The sequence below is a fragment of the Gorilla gorilla genome, chromosome 17 (genome assembly GCF_029281585.2).
Source record: "Gorilla gorilla gorilla isolate KB3781 chromosome 17, NHGRI_mGorGor1-v2.1_pri, whole genome shotgun sequence".
In the NCBI taxonomy this organism is placed as follows: domain Eukaryota; kingdom Metazoa; phylum Chordata; class Mammalia; order Primates; family Hominidae; genus Gorilla; species Gorilla gorilla.
Window position 1 is genome coordinate 79,535,462 of NC_073241.2, and position 17,490 is coordinate 79,552,951.

At 40.5% G+C, this 17,490-nt stretch overlaps 1 protein-coding gene across 2 annotated transcripts in view; it reads right to left on the minus strand.

Annotated features, from left to right (window-relative positions):
* CFAP53 (cilia and flagella associated protein 53) overlaps positions 1 to 17,490 on the minus strand; it is a 38,889-nt gene that overhangs the window by 15,462 nt on the left and 5,937 nt on the right. For both annotated transcript variants that reach the window (XM_004059420.5, XM_019013936.4), the window contains exons 4-6: positions 8,276 to 8,579; positions 7,555 to 7,773; positions 9 to 225 (exon numbers count right to left, since the gene is read on the minus strand). In XM_004059420.5, coding sequence (XP_004059468.3) covers positions 9 to 225; positions 7,555 to 7,773; positions 8,276 to 8,579 — 740 coding nt within the window. The remainder of the gene's footprint in view (positions 1 to 8; positions 226 to 7,554; positions 7,774 to 8,275; positions 8,580 to 17,490) is intronic.

Here is a 17,490-nt window from a genome sequence, read left to right on the forward strand (position 1 = left end):
TTCCTTACACTTTTCTTGAACTTGAAGTTTTCTTGTACACATGACCTCATCCACAAGCTGTCTCCTTGCCTCCTTTTCAAGTCTCAGCTCCTTGTCCTTCTCAGCCAACTTCTTTGCCTTGTCTTCCTCTAATATTCTGTCAAATTCTTTCTCCTGAGCTTTTTCTTCCTCACGTCTCTGTGCCAAATATTTATGGTATATCTTCTGTTCTCTTATCATATCTTCCTATGTAACATAAAAATTCATATTGTTAAAATTTTTTGGTGTGATACGATAGTAAGGATACATTTTTAAAAAATCTTTAAAAGCTCCAATCCCAATCTTTTAGAACTATGTACTGAAACATTTACAGATGTATGTCTGGAGTTTATTCCAAAATACTCAAGAGTAGCGGGGGAAATGGGTAGGGATATAGAAGAGACAAGAATGGCCATTAGTTGATGGTTGTTAAAGTGAGGTGATGGACACGTGGGGACTCATTGTGCAATTCTTTGTATTTGTTTAAAATATTTGATAATAAATGTTTGAATAAGTTAATTCAAACACTTTCCCAAAGTATTTCTCAAAGTAGTTGCCAAATAGTTTTCAATGATACAGCTTTATTTTCATTTACTTTAATTTATGTATATGAAATCTTAATCTGATCAACAAAATAAGTTATTTCTACTATTATAGCACTGTCTCTCTGGCTGGTAGTCATTTTGTGCTTTATTACAGCAATTCTCAATCTTAGCTACACTTTGGAGTCACCTGGGGAGCTTTACAAAGTATTGACATCTGGCTGGGCGCAGTGGCTCAAGCCTGTAATCCCAGCACTTTGGGAGGCTGAGGCAGGTGGATCACGAGGTCAGGAAATTGAGACCATCCTGGCTAACATGGTGAAACCCCATCTCTACTAAAAATACAAAAACATTAGCCAGACGTGGTGGCAGGCACCTGTAGTCCCAGCTACTCGGGAGGCTGAGGCAGGAGAATGGCGTGATCCCAGGAGGCGGAGCTTGCAGTGAGCCGAGATCGTGCCACTGCCCTCCAGCCTGGGCGACAGAGTGAGACTCCGTTTCAAAAAACAAAAACAAAAACAAAAAAAATCGAGGGCTGAGTCCCACCCCCATAAATTCCTATATAATGGATATCTTTTACGTTCCCCCAGGTGATAGTAATGTGCAGCTAAAGTTGAGACCTGCTGTTTATTTAGTGCAGGCATTTTTAGTTGGCTACTGCCATGTTGCAGTAACTATCCAATAGCAGTGAGTTCATCCAATACCAAGGTTGTAGATATTATTAAACACCTGATATGGTTTGGCTCTGTGTCCCCATCCAAATCATATCTTGAATTGTAATCCCCATGTGTGAGGGGAGGGACCTGGTGGGAGGTGATTGGGTCATGGGGGTAGTTTCCCCCATGCTGTTCTCATGATAGTGAGTTCCCATGAGATCTGATGGTTAAAAGTGTGGCTTTCTTCATTCCCTCCCTCCTGTCGCCAAGTAAGATGTGCCTTGCTTCCCCTTCCACTGTGATTTTAAGTTTCCTGAGCCTTCCCCAGCCATGTGAAACTGTGAGTCAATTACATCTTCTTTTTTAAATAAGTTACCCAATATCAGATAGTTCTTTAAAGCAGTGTGAAAACAGACAAATACCATTTCCCACGAAAAAGAACCAACAATCCTTGGGAAAATAATCATTATAAGACTGGAGCAGAAACTGAACAGGATGAACCTGGGACATCTTATTGTGTCAGAATCAAGAAAACTATCCAAGTCTGTTGGTGGACAGTATCAAAAGAGCATGACAGCCCACTTGAAGGGACTCTCATGATCTAGAATCAGGCAATCTGAGCACCAAAAAGAAGAGTGAACTAATAATCCACTAAAAATCTATTGAAACTTGGCCAGGCATGGTGGCTCATGCCTGTAATCCCAGCACTTTCGGAGGCTGAGGTGGGCAGATCACTTGAGGTCAGGAGTTGGAAACCAGCCTGGCCAACATGGTAAAACCCCGTCTCTACTAAAAATACAAAAAATTTAGCTGGGTGTGGTGGCACAAGACTGTAGTCCCAGCTACTTAGGAGGCTGAGGCAGGAAGATCACTTGAACCTGGGAGGCAGAGGTTGCAGTGAGCCAAGAACATGCCACTGCACTCGAGCCTGGGTGACAGAACGAGACTCTATCTCAAAAAAAAAAAAAAAAAAAAAAACTATTAAAACTAATAAACGAGTTTAGCAATGTTGCAGGATACAAGACCAATATACAAAACTCCCTGTATTCCTATTTGACAGCATCAATCTAAAATAAAATTAAAAATTTTATTTCCAAATAGAAATCTTATACTTAGGAATAAATTTAACAAAGTAAGTGTTAAAATGTATACTCTGAAAACTAAGAAACATTATTGAAAGAAATTAAAGTAGACCTAAATAAATGGAAAGACAGCTTAAGTTCATGAATCAGAAAACAATACTGTGAAAATGACAGCACTTCCCAAATTGACCTACAGGTTCAACACAATCTTTACCAAAATCTCAACTGGCTTCTTTGCAGGAATTGACAAGCTGATCCATGTAACTTCCAGATACATGGACATGCAAGGGAGCCAGAATAGCCAAAACAATTTTAAAAAGAACAAAGTTTGAGGATTTACATTTTCTCTCTCTCTTTTTTTTTTTTTTGAGATGAAGTTTCACTCTGGTTATCCAGGTTGGAGTGCAATGGTGGAGTTTCACTCTTGTTGCTCGGGCTGGAGTGCAATGACACGATCTCAGCTCACTGCAACCTCCGCCTCCCGGATCAAGCGATTCTCCTGCCTCAGCCTCCCAAGTAGCTGGGATTACAGGCATGGGCCACCATGCCTGGCTAATTTTTGTATTTTTGGTAGAGACGGGGTTTCACCATGTTGTTCAGGCTGGTCTCAAAGTCCTGACCTCAGGTGATCCTCCTGCCTCAGCCTCCCAAAGTGCTGGGATTACAGGCATGAGCCACTGCACCTGGCCAGGATTTACATTTTCTGATTTCAAACTTACTACAAAGCTATGGTAATCAAGACATATAGATTTGTTATACTGGACTAAGGATAGAGATATAGATTGATGGAATAGAACTGAGTGTCCAGAAATAAACCTTCACTTTACTGTAATTGATTTTTGACAAGGGTGATAAGACAATTCAATAGGGGAACAATTAGAGAATTATTTCAACAAGTGATGCTGGAATAACTGGATATCCACATGAGGAATAATGAATTAGGATCCTTATCTCATGACATATACAAAACTTAAAATAGATCAAAAGCCTAAATGTAAAAGCTAAAATTATAACACTCTAACAAGAAAACAAAGAAGTACATCTTTGTGAACCTAGAGTAGGTAACCATTTTTTAGATAGGACCCCTAAAGCATAAGCAACAAAAGAAAATATAGCTAAATTGAACTTTGTCAAAATTTAAAACTTTTGTGATTCAAAGGACATCATCAAAAAAGTAAAAAGACAACCTATAGAATGAAAGAAAATAATTGCAAGTCATTTATCTGGTAAGAGACTTGAATCTAGAAAATATAAAGAACTCTTGGCCAGGCGTGGTGGCTCACGCCTGTAATCCCAGCACTTTGGGAGGCTGAGGTGGGTGGATCGCCTAAGGTCAGGAGTTCAAGACCAGCCTGGCCAACATGGTGAAACCCCGTCCCTACTAAAAATACAAAAAAATTAGCCAGGCGTGGTGGCAGGCGCCTGCAATCCCAGCAACTCAGAAGGCTGAGGCAGGAGAATCGCTTGAACCTGGGAGGTGGAGGTTGCAGTGAGATGAGATTGCACCATTGCACTCCAGCCTGGGTGACAAGAGTGAGATTTAAAAAAAAAAAAAAAAAAGAACTCTTACAATTCAATAATAAAAGGACCAATAACCCAACTAAAATATGGGCAAAGGACTTGAATAGACTTCTCTAAGAATAGAGAATAGCCTTCAAATAGACTTCTCCAAGGAAGATCTACAAATGACCATAAGCACAGGAAAAAAGGCTCAATATCATTAGTCACTAGGGAAATACAAATAAAAACCATAATGAGATACCAATTCAGATGCATTAGGATGGGTAAAATAAAAAATACAGACAATAACAAGTGTTGGTGAGCATGTGGATAAATCAAAACCCTCATACACTGCTGGTGGGAATGTAAAGTGGTTCAGCCACTTTGGAAAACAGTTTGGCAGTTCCTCAAAACTTCAACACAGAGTTACTATATGGCCCAGTAGTACTACTTCTAGATACATGCCCCAAAGAAAAATAAAAACATATGTCCACACAAAAATGTGTACATGAATGTTCATAGTAGCATTATTCATGATAGCCAAAAAGTGGAAATAACCCAAATGTCCATCAACTGACATAACGCATAAACAAAATGTGGCATATCCATACAATGGAATATCATTCAGCCACATAAACAAATAAAATAGTGATTCATGCTACAATGTGGATAAATCTTGAAAACATTATGCTAAGTGAAAGAAGACAGTCAACAGGTCACATAACATGTGATTCCATTCATATCAAAGTCCAGAATGGGGAAATCTATAGAGGCACAAAGTTGATAAGTGGCTGCTTAGGACTGGAGGCAGGAGGTGGGGAAGAAGGGATAGCAGGAAAGTGAAAATGTTCTAAAATAAAATGTGATGACAGCTGCACATATCTGTGAAAACAGTAAAATCCACTGAATTGTATGGTTTAAACTGGGGAACTGTATGTTATGTGAATTCTCTCTTGAAGCTGTTAAAAAAATAAAATAAAATGATTTAAATGTGAACAAAAAACTCAACAGGAAAAAGAAATCAAATAAGCAAGTCAATTAGATAATGGACAAAAACCAGGAGTTGGAGGCTGCAGTGAGCTATGATCATGCCACTGTACTCCAGCCTAAGTGACAGAGTGAGATACTGGCTCAACAAAAATTAAAAAAAAAAAAACAGAAAATGGGCAAAAGACATGAAGAGACATTTCATTGAAGAAGACATACAGATGGAAAACAGGCTCATAAAAAGTTGTTCAAAATCATTAGCCATTAGGGAAATGTAAATTAAACCACAATGAGATGTTACTACACATCTATCAGAATGGTTAAAAGTGAACAATAGTGATAGCACCAAATGCTGGTGAGGATGTGGAGAAACTGGATTGCTCATGTATTGCTGGTAGGAATGTAACATGGTATGGCTACTCTGAAAAACAGTTTAGCAGTTTCTTTAAAAAACTAAACATGCAATTACTATATGACATAGAAATTGCTCTTCTAGGCATTTATCTCATAGAAATGATGATTTGTGCCAGGTGTGGTGGCTCATGCCTGTAATCCAAGCACTTTGGGAGGCTAAGGTGGGTGGGTCACTTGAGGTTGGGAGTTTGAGACCAGCCTGGCCAACATGGTGATATCCCATCTCTACTAAAAATAGAAAAAATTAGCCAGGCATGGTGGCACACACCTGTAATCCTAGCTACTCGGGGGGCTGTGGCAGGAGAATCACTTGAACCTGGGAGGTGGAGGTTACAGTGAGCCGAGACCATGCCACTGCACTCCAGCCTGGGTGACAGAGCAAGACTCCGCCTTAAAAAAAAAAAAAGTGAGAATGGGTTCACAGAAAAACCTATACTCAAATGATTATAGCAGCTTTACTCATAATAGCCATAACCTGGAAACAACTCAAATGTCCTTCAACAGGTGAATGGCTAAACAAACTGTGGTAAATCTATACCATGAACACTACTCAAGAATAAATTGGGAGGCCAAGGCGGGTTGATTACCTGAGGTCAGGAGTTTGAGACCAGCCTGGCCAACATGGCAAAACCCTGTCTCTACTAAAAACACAAAAATTAGCCAGATGCAGTGGCACCTGCCTGTAATCCCAGCTACTCGGGAGGCTGAGACAGGAAAAGCGCTTGAACCCATGAGGCGGAGGTTGCAGTGAGCCGAGATCACGCCACTGCACTCCAGCCTGGGCAACAAGAGCAAAATTCTATCTCAAAAAAAAAAAAAAAAAAAAGAATAAAAAGAAGGCTGGGTGCAGTGGCTCATGCCTGTAAACACAACACTTTGGGAGGCCGAGGCAGGAGGATTACTTGAGCCCAGGAGTTCAAGACCAGCCTGGGCAGCATAGTGAGACCCCATCTCTACAAAAAATAAGAAAACTAGCTGGGCATGGTGGCTTGCGCCTGTAATCCCAACTACTCAGGAGGTTGAGGCTGAAGTATCAGTTGAGCCTGGGAAGTTGAGGCTGCAGGGAGCTGAGACCACACCACTGCACTCCAGCCTGAGTGACAGGGCAAGACTGTCTCAAAAAAAAAAAATTAAAAAAAAATAAAAAGAAACAACTATTGATAGATCCAAAAAGTTGGACAAATCTCCTGAGGGTTATGCTAAGTGAAAAAGGCTATCTGAAAAGATTACACACTATATTGATTCTACTAATATAACATTCCCAAAATAATAAAATTATAGAAATGAAGAACAGGGTTAAGAAGGGGGTGGGGCAAGAGGGAAGTAGGTTTGTCTATAAAAGGGCAATATGAGAGATCCTGGTGATGATGAGATGTTCAGTATCTTGATTATATCAATGTCAACCTCCTGACTGGCATGGTACTATAGTTTTGCAAGATATTACCATTGAGGGAACCAGAGTAAAGGGTACAAGGAATCTCTCTGTATTATTTCTTAAAACTGCATGTGAATCTACAATCATATCAAAATGAAAAGTTTATCCAGGCACAGTAGTTCACACCTGTAATCCCAGCACTTTAGGAGGCTGAGGTGGGAGGATCACTTGAGCCCACTCCAGACCAGGCTGGGCAACTTGGCAAAACCCTGTCTCTACAAAAAATACATAAATTAGCCAGGCTAGGTGGTGGATGTCTGTAGTCCCAGCTACTCGGGAGGCTGAGGTGGGAGGATTGCTTGAGCCCAGGAGGGCGAGGCTACAGTGAGCCATGATTATGCCACTGCACTCCAGCCTGGGTTACAGCGTGAGACCCCTGTCTCAAAAAAAAAAAAAAAAAAAGAGAGAGAGAGAGAAGTTTAATTAAAAAACAAAGTACATGCACACTAAGAACCAGGTAAAAACAAGAAAAAGCACTTGTGGGAGAAACAAAACACTCTTAAAAGTTCAATCCAAAATCCAAACGTATAGGTAGTTAACTCAATACTGAATGCCTTTCCCTTCTCTTTTTGCCTGAAAAAACTTTACATATCCTTTAAGGTCCAACTCAAATGTCACTTTCTGAGTAATGTCTTCCTCAAATTCCAGGAGTTCTCAAACTTTAGTTAGCATCAGAATCACCTGGGGGACTGTGCTGAAACACAGATTTCCTGCCCCTGTCATGATTTTGATTGGGAGATCCTGATTCTGGAGCCTGGGAATTTCTGTTTCTAACATTTTCCCAGATGGTGCTGATGCTGTTGGCTTGTGGACCACACTCAGAGTAGCACTGCTATATATTTGAAGCCATCTTCCACAAGACTGAGAACTCAGTAAGGAATCCCTTCCAGCGGGTAGCAGGCACCAAAAAAATGTCTTACTCTTTTTTGTTTCTTTTTATCTGCCTCTTCCTGTAAGTCTTGAAGGGCCCTTTGCACGAGCTTCATGTTCAAGTCCTGTTCGTCTCTGTATTCCTGCTGAATATGTTCTATCCTCTCTTGTAGGGCTTTTTGCAAAATGGTCCTAGTTTCCTGCTTTGCCTTCTGTTTCTTTAGCATATCCTGTTCATTCTCATGTTTAATCTGTGCGTTGTTACTTTCCTAAGGTAGAATCATAATAAAGATAATGCATCAGTACAGTTGGACAAGACAAGTTAGTGCATTTGACTTCGGAGATGGGAATAAAGGATTTCTGGAAATACACACACCTGGATTTAGAGAGGCTGTAAGAAAGAAAACCTGCCTTTTCGTAGCTGAGTCAGCAATAAAACTGTGAAAATTGCCTGGGCATGTGTGATTATAATGTAATAAATAGTTGTAGAGTTAAAAACAGAAAAGTATAAAGAGAAACCACTTTTAATCCCAGTACCCATCATCCACCACCATTCTCCACCTGTGGGTGTGTTGGCCTTCCACACTTGACCCTTCTATGAACTCTGCACCACACATTTAGATACATTATTAAACAGCACTAAGAGTCCAAAAATGGAAATGTGCCTATGAACTAGCCCAGGCCATCAGAAAAACTGTACTGTAACAGGCCTGCAAACTGTACTACACCCAAGGCGTTGATCACCCTCTAACAAGCATTTTAAAGGCCCACCACAAGGCGCGCCTCCTCTTCCTTCAGCAGCTGTGTCGCCTGCCTTTGTGCCTTGATGCTGGTGATCTGGGCATTCAGCCCCAGGCGTGTGTTCTCCATCAGCTCTTTCTGTCTCCTCGCCTCTTGGGCTTCTCGCTTTTCCTTGGCTAATCGGTCTTCCTCCCAGAGTTTGGAGAACATCTGCTCTTCCACCAGCTTTTGCCTGCTCAGCTCCTCATTAAATGCAATCTGTGCTTTCCGCTCCTCACACACCTTCTTCTGATGGATACAAAACAATTCAACACGGAGCTCCTCACAGCGTTCCCTGAAAGGAAAATTTTAAAAAGACAAAACCCAGCCTTTCGTGAGGCACTGCTCTATTGAGGCACACATCTGTACAATCACACAATGAAGGAAGAAAAATCAGAGACCTGGATGCAGGCCATCGGAGCACAGGAAACAAGAGGGAGCAGCAGGGAGGGCAAGCACCAGGATGGCACAGCCTGACTATGGAAACTTGAGTAAAGCAAAGGCAGCCCTGACTCCATTTCCTGTGTGATCTCAGATCAAAAACTCAACCTGTTAACCCCAATGACTGACCTATTCACTTGACTTTGAGAACCCCTAATTTAGGGTTGCTTACTTTTTTTTTTTTTTTTTTTGAGACAGTCTCGCTCTGTTGCCCAGGCTGGCATGCGGTGGCACCATCTCAGCTCACTGTAAGCTCTGCCTCTCGGGTTCATGCCATTCTCCTGCCTCAGCCTTCTGAGTAGCTGGGACTACAGGTGCCCACCACCACGCCCGGCTAATTTTTTTGTATTTTTTGTAGAGACAGGGTTTCACCGTGTTAGCCAGGATGGTCTCGATCTCCTGATCTTGTGATCCGCCCACCTCAGCCTCCCAAAGTGCTGGGATTAGAGGCGTGAGCCACCATACCCAGCTGCTCACTTTTTTTTTAAGAGACAAGGTCTCACTCTGTCGCCCAGGCTGGAATGCAGTGGCGTGATCATGGCTCACTGCATCCTTGAACTCCTGGCCTCAAGTGATCCTCCCACCTTAGCCTCCCAAGTAGCTGAGACTATAAGCACATGTCACCGAGTCTGGCTAATTAAAAAATTTTTATTTTTGTAGAGACAGGGTCTTGCTATGTTGCCAGGGCTGGTCTCAAACTCCTAGTCTGAAGTGATCCTCCTGCCTCAGCCTTCCAAAATGCTGGGCTTACAGGCATGAGCCACTACACCAGGCTGAGATGCTCACTATAGCTAGATAGGATATCTGGCCAGGCATGGTGACTCATATCTGTAATCCCAACACTTTGGGAGGCCAAGGCAGGAGGATTGCTGGAGACTAAGACTAGCCTGGGAAACACAGTGAGACCTTGTCTCTACAAAAATTTTTTAAAAATTAGCTAGGCATGCTGGCACATGCCTGTTGTCCTAGCTACTTGGGAGACTGAGGCAAGAAGACCACTTGAACTCAGGAGTTTGAGGCTGCAGTGAGCTAGGACCATACCAATGCATTCTAACCTGCACTCTAGGTCAGTAAGACCCTGTTTCTTTTTTTTTTTTTGAGACGGAGTCTCGCTCTGTCGCCCAGGCTGGAGTGCAGTGGCACGATCTCGGCTCACTGCAAGCTCTGCCTCCCGGGCTCATGCCATTCCCCTGCTTCAGCTTCCGGAGTAGCTGGGACCACAGGCACCCACCACCACGCCCGGAGAATTTTTTGTATTTTTAGTGGAGACGGGGTTTCACCGTGTTACCCAGGATGGTCTTGATCTCCTGACCTTGTGATCCACCCGCCTCGGCCTCCCAAAGTGCTGGGATTACAGGCGTGAGCCACTGCGCCCAGCCGTAAGACCCTGTTTCTAAAAAAATAAATTACATGATAGACAGAATATCTATTTATTCTAATGATAATAATCATTGATAAGAGGAAAACTTTATGTTTGTGAGTGCTTTATAGTTTACAGGTAGCAGGTATCATCCCCATCTTAGAGTTAAAGCAACAGAGACTCAGGGAGCCTAAGTGTCTTCCCAAGTCACATAGCCAGTAGTAGGAATATTATTAGCAAAAGTTACTAAGTGCTTATTATCTGCCAGACACTATTCTAAGCACTTTAACACATATGAACTCTTGTAATCTTCATAATAATCAATATGGCAATGAACATTACTGCAAATTTATTTTTATTATTTTTATTGTCCTTGGTTTACAGATGAGGAAATGGAAGCACACAGCAGTTAAGCATCTTACCTAAGTTTGTCCATTTCATATGTGGTAGAACTGAGACTGAAGAGCTGGCAGTGTGGCCCTGGAGTTTGGATTCTTTGGTGTTTCATTGCATCACCTCTGCCAGCAACTGACAGAGGCAAGACTACCTCTGACCCACAGGCATTCTGACCAAACATCCTAGGGTATTCGTTAATAAAAACACCCCAAAACAAACCCTCGAAATGCCTACCTTAATCTGGGGTCTAATCATTAACCATGTATAATTACAGGGCATTTAAAAAGAAATTTCATAATGTACCAAAAGCACAATCCATGAAAGAAATATTGACAAATTCGATTTCATTAATATTAAAAGCTTTTGCTCTGTAAAAGATCCTTTTAATAGGATAAATAAGACAAGACTGCTGAATGTCTGGGGAAAGAAAAGAAAAAACCATTTAAAAAAAAAGATAAGCTATAGTCTAGGAAAAAAACCACGTATCGGACAAAGAAGTACTGTCTAGAATACATAAAGAATCCTCAAAATTTAACAGCTAAAAAAAAAAGGCAAAAACTTAGCAGCTAAAACAAGCTAAATTCTAAAAATCTAATTAGAAATGGGCAAAAGATATAAAGAGACATTTCACCAAAGAAAATGTACAGATGGAAAATAAGCACATAAAAAGTTGCTCAACATCACCAGCCATTAGGTAAATGCCAATTAAGCCCATGATGAGATATCACAGCACGCCTATTAGAACAGCTAAAAATAAAAACACAACAAAACAAAACAATAACGCCACTACCAAAAGGACCAGGATGTGGAAAAACTGGATCTCTCATATACTGCTGGTGGGACTATAAAATGGTACAGCTACTCTAGGAAATAGTTTAGTGTTTATTAAAAAAGAAAAAATTACATTTATGGCTGGGAGTGGTGGCTCACGCCTGTAATCTCAGCACTTTGGGAGGCCAAGGTGGACGGATCACCTAAGGACGGGAGTTCAAGACCAGCCTGACCAACATGGAGAAACCGCATCTCTACTAAAAATACAAAAAATTAGCCGGGCTTGGTTGGTGCATGCCTGTAATCCAAGCTACTCGGGAAACTGAGGTAGGAGAATCACTTGAACCCAGGAGGCAGAGGCTGCAGTGAGCCGAGATCATGCCATTTCATTCCAGCCTGGGCAACAAGAGTGAAACTCTGTCTCAAACAAAACAAAACAAATTTGCATATGATCCAGCAATAGTATATGATAATTATCCTCAATAAACAAAAACATATGCTCACACAAAAACCTGTACACAAACATTCCTGTCAGATTTACTTATAATAGAGCAAAACTAGAAACAACCAAAATGTCCTTCAGTAAGTGAACGGTTTAACCAAACTGAGGTACACTCATGCAATGGAATACTACTCAGCAATAAAAAAGACAAACTAACAATACCTCCAACAACTTGGATGGACCTCAAAGGCATTATGTTGAGTGAAAAAGGCCAATCTCTAAAGATCACAGATTGTGTGATTCCATTTATATAACATTCTTAAAATGATGAAATTATGGGGATAGAGATTAGTTGTTGCCAGGGTTAGGAATGATGGGGGTGAGAGTAGTGGGCATGACTCTAGAAGAGTAACATGAAGGAGATTTTTGCAGTGATGGAATAGTTCTGTATCTTGATTGTAGGGTGGTTACACAGTCTACAGGTGATAAAATGGCACAGAACTATACACACACCTTGCATGACTGTCAGTTTCCTTGTCTTAATATTGTATTACAATTATGTAAGATATAACCATTGAGGGAAACTAGGTGAAGGGTAAATGGGATCTCTGTACTATCTGTGCACTTTCTGTAAACATATAATTATTTAAAATTAAAAATTGAAAACAAAACAAAACCACTGGTAATTTTTTCTTGTCATTATTATCCATTTCATTTCATTATTATTGCTGAAAATAATTTTGCTGTATAGAAGATAGGGATCACTAAAAATGATCTACTCCAGGCATCAAATATTCTATGAATGCCACTGAATATATCAAAGATAAATGAATGCATATGCCATCAAAGGACATGTCTATTCATCGTAGCTTTATTCATAAGAGTCCCAAACTGAAAATAACTGAAATGACTGTCACCAGGAGAAGAAATAAATTGTGGTATGTTTATACAATGGAATACAAAAAAAAGCACAAGAAAAAGAACAGGAAATTTTTCATTCTGCTTTATATTAATATACATATTAAAGCCTCAACTATATTTTCAGTAATAGGGTCTAATAACGCATCCTTACTCAAAAGTATGTCTGAGGATCTATGCTGAGGAGTTGGCAGTGCTGCATTCAAAACACTAAAAACAATTTGTTTTCAAATTATATTACTATAGGATACATTTGTTTCTTTAAGATTTTTAACAATTCATCTAACTAGCAAAAACTCAGTCATACAAGTGAAATCCATAAAATGTTGCTAAATCCATAAATTTTAAAAGCACAACCACTTACGAACCATTTTGTTTTCTTAATATGTTAAGATAAATTTACTAGGGAGTAGAAAATATATGAATGATCCATTGAGAGTCACTTGGCTAATATACCATTTTCCACCCACAGCATCTTTTCCCCCCAGCAACCAGTAGCAAAGATGTCCAAATCCCACTGAGGACAGGGTATGAGTGCATGCTTTACACAGGCTTGAAAATCCAAGTCTAATCCTCTTTTGGTTACCTCAAGCTTAAGACCTAGACAAATCCCTACCTGTAGAACTCAGTTATCCATCTACAAGCCAACGAGGATGGCAAGTCGCTTCTGGCCCTGTGCGTTACTACTCCGGGTTTCTTCACTGCCCTCCTTCAGCAGCTCCCCAAGCCCTGAAACTTCCCATTCCCTCTCCTTTTGAGAGGGAATTTACTTTTAGCAGCTGCATCTGCAACTTTTATCTACTACTCACTGCAATGGCTTACTTCTCCTTTTGGCCTCTAGTAGGAGGGTTGAGGGTTTAGGGCTGTCCATATTATTAATAGCGAATTCATGACAGAAAGAGCAGATGGAAGAAGCTTTTCTCTGCACCATGTCTTGATCCCTCCACAGATGTCATTTTGCTGCTTTTTCACATCTGTTGACCTTTGGATTTCTGGTCTACTCAAATTTTGAGTGCTATGAAAAATGAACTCTTGTATTCCTTCTGTATTCCACCAGATTTAAACTCAGGTATTTTTGGATCATCCATTCCTGAATCTGGCTTAACATGATACACACCTTGCCCCACTCATACTAGATGACCTAACAACCTAAGTGACACTCACTCTCACAGAGCCCGGCATGAAGTAGGAGCCCAAAAATACTTACTGAATGAATGAATGCTAATGGCTATGTTTTAAACACTTCCAGGTAATATTTTGGACTGTAAAAATCCCTTCTGAATACAAAAACTTTAGCCAGTTACTCTAAAATTAAAAGACAGATGAAATTGATGATTTAGGGCCATTCCATGGGTCATTCATGTGATCATCACTGCACTGAGAGATGTATCTGAAAAAAGGGGCAAAATGCACCATCACTACTATTATTCAACATAGCACTGGAAGTCCTAGCTAGAGCAATCAGACAAGAGAAAGATATAATGGGCATCCAAATTTCAAAGTAAGAAGTCAAATTATCCTTGTTTGCAGATGACACGATCTTATATTTGGAAAAATCTAGACTCCACGAGAAAAGTCTTAGAACTGCGAAACAAATTCAGTAAAGTTGAAGGATACAAAATCAACATACAAAAACCAATAGCATTTCTATATGCTTACACTGAACAACATGAAAAAGAAATTTAAAAAGTAATCCCATTTACAATAGCCACAAATAAAATTACCTAGGAATTAACCAAAGAAGTGAAAGATCTCTACAATGAAAACCATAAAACACTGATGAAAGAAATTGAAGAGGACATCAAAAAATTGAAACATATTCCATGTTCTTGGATTGGAAGAATCAATATTATTAAAACATCTATACTACCCAAAGCAATCTACAGACAAAATGCAATCCCTATCAAAATACCAATAACATTCTTCACAGAAATAGAAAAAACAGTTGCTCATGCCTGTAATCCCAGAACTTTGGGAGGCCAAGGTGGGTGGATCACTTGAGACTAGGAGTTCGACACCAGCCTGGGCAACATAGGGAAACCCCGTCTCTATTAAAAATACAAAAATTAGCTGAGGGTGGCGGTACACACCTGTGGTCCCAACTACTTGGGAGGCTGAGGCAGGAGAACTGCTTGAACCTAACCTGGGAGGCAGAGGTTGCAGGGAGCTGAGATCCTGTAACTGCATTCCAGCTTGGGCAACATACACTCCAGGCTGGACAACTGAGTGAGACCCTGTCTCAAAATAAAATGAAATAAAAGAAAATAAGAAAAGAAAAGAAAAAACAATCCTAAAATTTGTATGGAACCACAAAAGATTCAGAATAGCCAAAGCTATTCTAAGCAAAAATAACAAATCTGGAGGAATCACATTACCTAACTTCGAATTATACTACAGAGCTATAGTACCTCAAACAGCATGGTACTGGCATAAAAACAGACACATAAACCAATGAAAAAGAATAGAGAACCCAGAAACAAATCTACACACTTACAGTGAACTCGTTTTTGACAAAGGAGCCAAGAACATGCACTGGGGAAAAGACAGTCTCTTCAATATATGATGCTGGGAAAACTGGATATCCATATGCAAAAGAATGAAAATAGACCCTATCTTTCATCATATACAAAAATCAAACCAAAATAGATCCAAGACTTAAATCTAAGACCTCAAACTATGAAACTACTACAAGAAACATTGGGGAAAAATCTCTAGGACATTGGACTGGGCAAAGATTTCTTGAGCAATACCCTATAAGCACGGGCAACCAAAGCAAAAATGGACAAATGGGATCATATCAAGTTAAACAGCTTCTGCACAGCAAAAGATACAATCAACAAAGTGAAGAGACAACCCACAGAATGGGAGAAAATATTTGCAAACTATCCCTCTGAAAAGAGATTAATAACCAGAATATATAAGGAGCTCAAACAACTCCATAAGAAAAAAATCCAATATTCCAATCAAAAAATGGACAAAAGATTTCAACAGACATTTCTCAAAAGAACACACACAAATGGCAAACAGGCATATGAAAAGGTGCCCAACATCACAGATCATCAGAGAAATGCAGATCAAAACTACAGTGAGATATCATTTCACCCCAGTTAAAATTGCTTATATCTAAAAGACAGGCAATAACAAATCCTGGTGAGGATGTGGAGAAAAGGGAACCCTTGTACACTGTTTGTGGGAATGTAATAGAACCACTATGGAGAACAGTTTGGAGGTTCCTCAAAAAACTAAAAATAGAGCTACCATAAGATCCAGCAATCCCACTGCTGGGTATAGGCCCAAAAGAAAGGAAATCAGTATATTGAAGAGATAGCTAAACTCCTATGTTTGTTGTAGTGCTGTTTACAACAGCTAAGATTTGGAAGCAACCTAAGTGTCCATCAACAGATGAATGGATAAAGAAAATGTGGTACACATGCACAGTGGAGTACTATTCAGCTATAACAAAGAATGAAATCCAGTCATTTATAACACCATGGATGGAACTGGAGGTCATTATGTTAAGTGAAATAAGCCAGGCACAGAAAGACAAACATTACATGTTCTCACTAGTTTGTGGGATCTAAAAATCAAAACAATTGAACTCATGGAGATAGAGAAGGATGGTTACCAGAGGCTGGGAAGGATAGTGGGGGGTTGGGGGTGGAGGTGGGGACAGTTAATGGGTACCAAAAAAAAAAAAAAGAATGAATGAATAAGACCTACTATTTGACAGCACAACAGGAGGACTATAGTGAATAATTACAGGCGTGTGCCACCATGCCCGGCTAATTTTTGTATTTTTAGTAGAGTTGGGTTTCACCATGTTGGCCAGACCAGTCTTGAACTCCTGACCTCAGGTAATACACCCACCTCAGCCTCCCAAAGTGCTGGGATTACAGACATGAGCCACTGCGCCCGGCCAATTTTTTTATTTTTTGTGGAAATAAGGTCCCACTATGTTGCCCAGGCTGGTCTCAAACTCCTGGCCTCAAGTGATCAAAGTGCTGGGATTATAGGTGTGAGCCACTGTGCCCAGCCAAATAACAGCAATTCTTAATGTTTACACTCTTAGAAGTATCAGAAGCACTGAAAATATAACTGAGGAATTATAATAACATTATAAATATATAATAGCTCTTGCTCTAAGAGCTGTAGCTCTAGGGAGGGAGACTTTTTAGTATATTTTTGCTTTAGAGGTAAGGAATGTCTTGGTTTGTGAAACTAAAAGCATCTGCCAAGCTTCTGATTATATAACACTATAGATCATCTCAGAGGATCACTCTTGGGTACTCCCATACAAATCTTCCCTCTGTGTAAGTGCACAGTAGTGGGTAGTCTATCAGGGCACAGACTCAGAGTATCCTACGATGGAAAACCACAATGAAAAGGGATACGGAGGCAACCACAGGACCAGATTGAGTAGATTGAGTACAGTAAAGACCAGGGGTCTGAAAACCGAGGGTCACCATGGGTCTGGGTCAGGAAGTGCCTTATAAGTCCAGGTGATCAGACCCCAGTGATCAGAATACCAGGCAAGGAAACAGACAATAAAGAAGAGAGTAGAGAGGGCCGGGCACAGTGGCTCATGCCTGTAATCCTAATACTTTGGGTAGCTGAGGTGAGTGGATCACTTGAGTCCAAGAGTTCAAAACCACCCTGCGCAACATGACGAAACCCCCGTCTCTACAAAAAATACAAAAAAATTAGCTGGGCACAGTGGCGCGTGCCTATAGTCTCAGCTACTTAAGAGGCTGAGGTGGGAGGATCACTTTGGGCTCAGGAGGTGGAGGTTGTAGTCATGATCACGCCACTGCACTTCAGCCTGGATGACAGAGCAAGACCCTGTCTCAAAAAATGACAACCGAAAAACCCCCCAGGGAA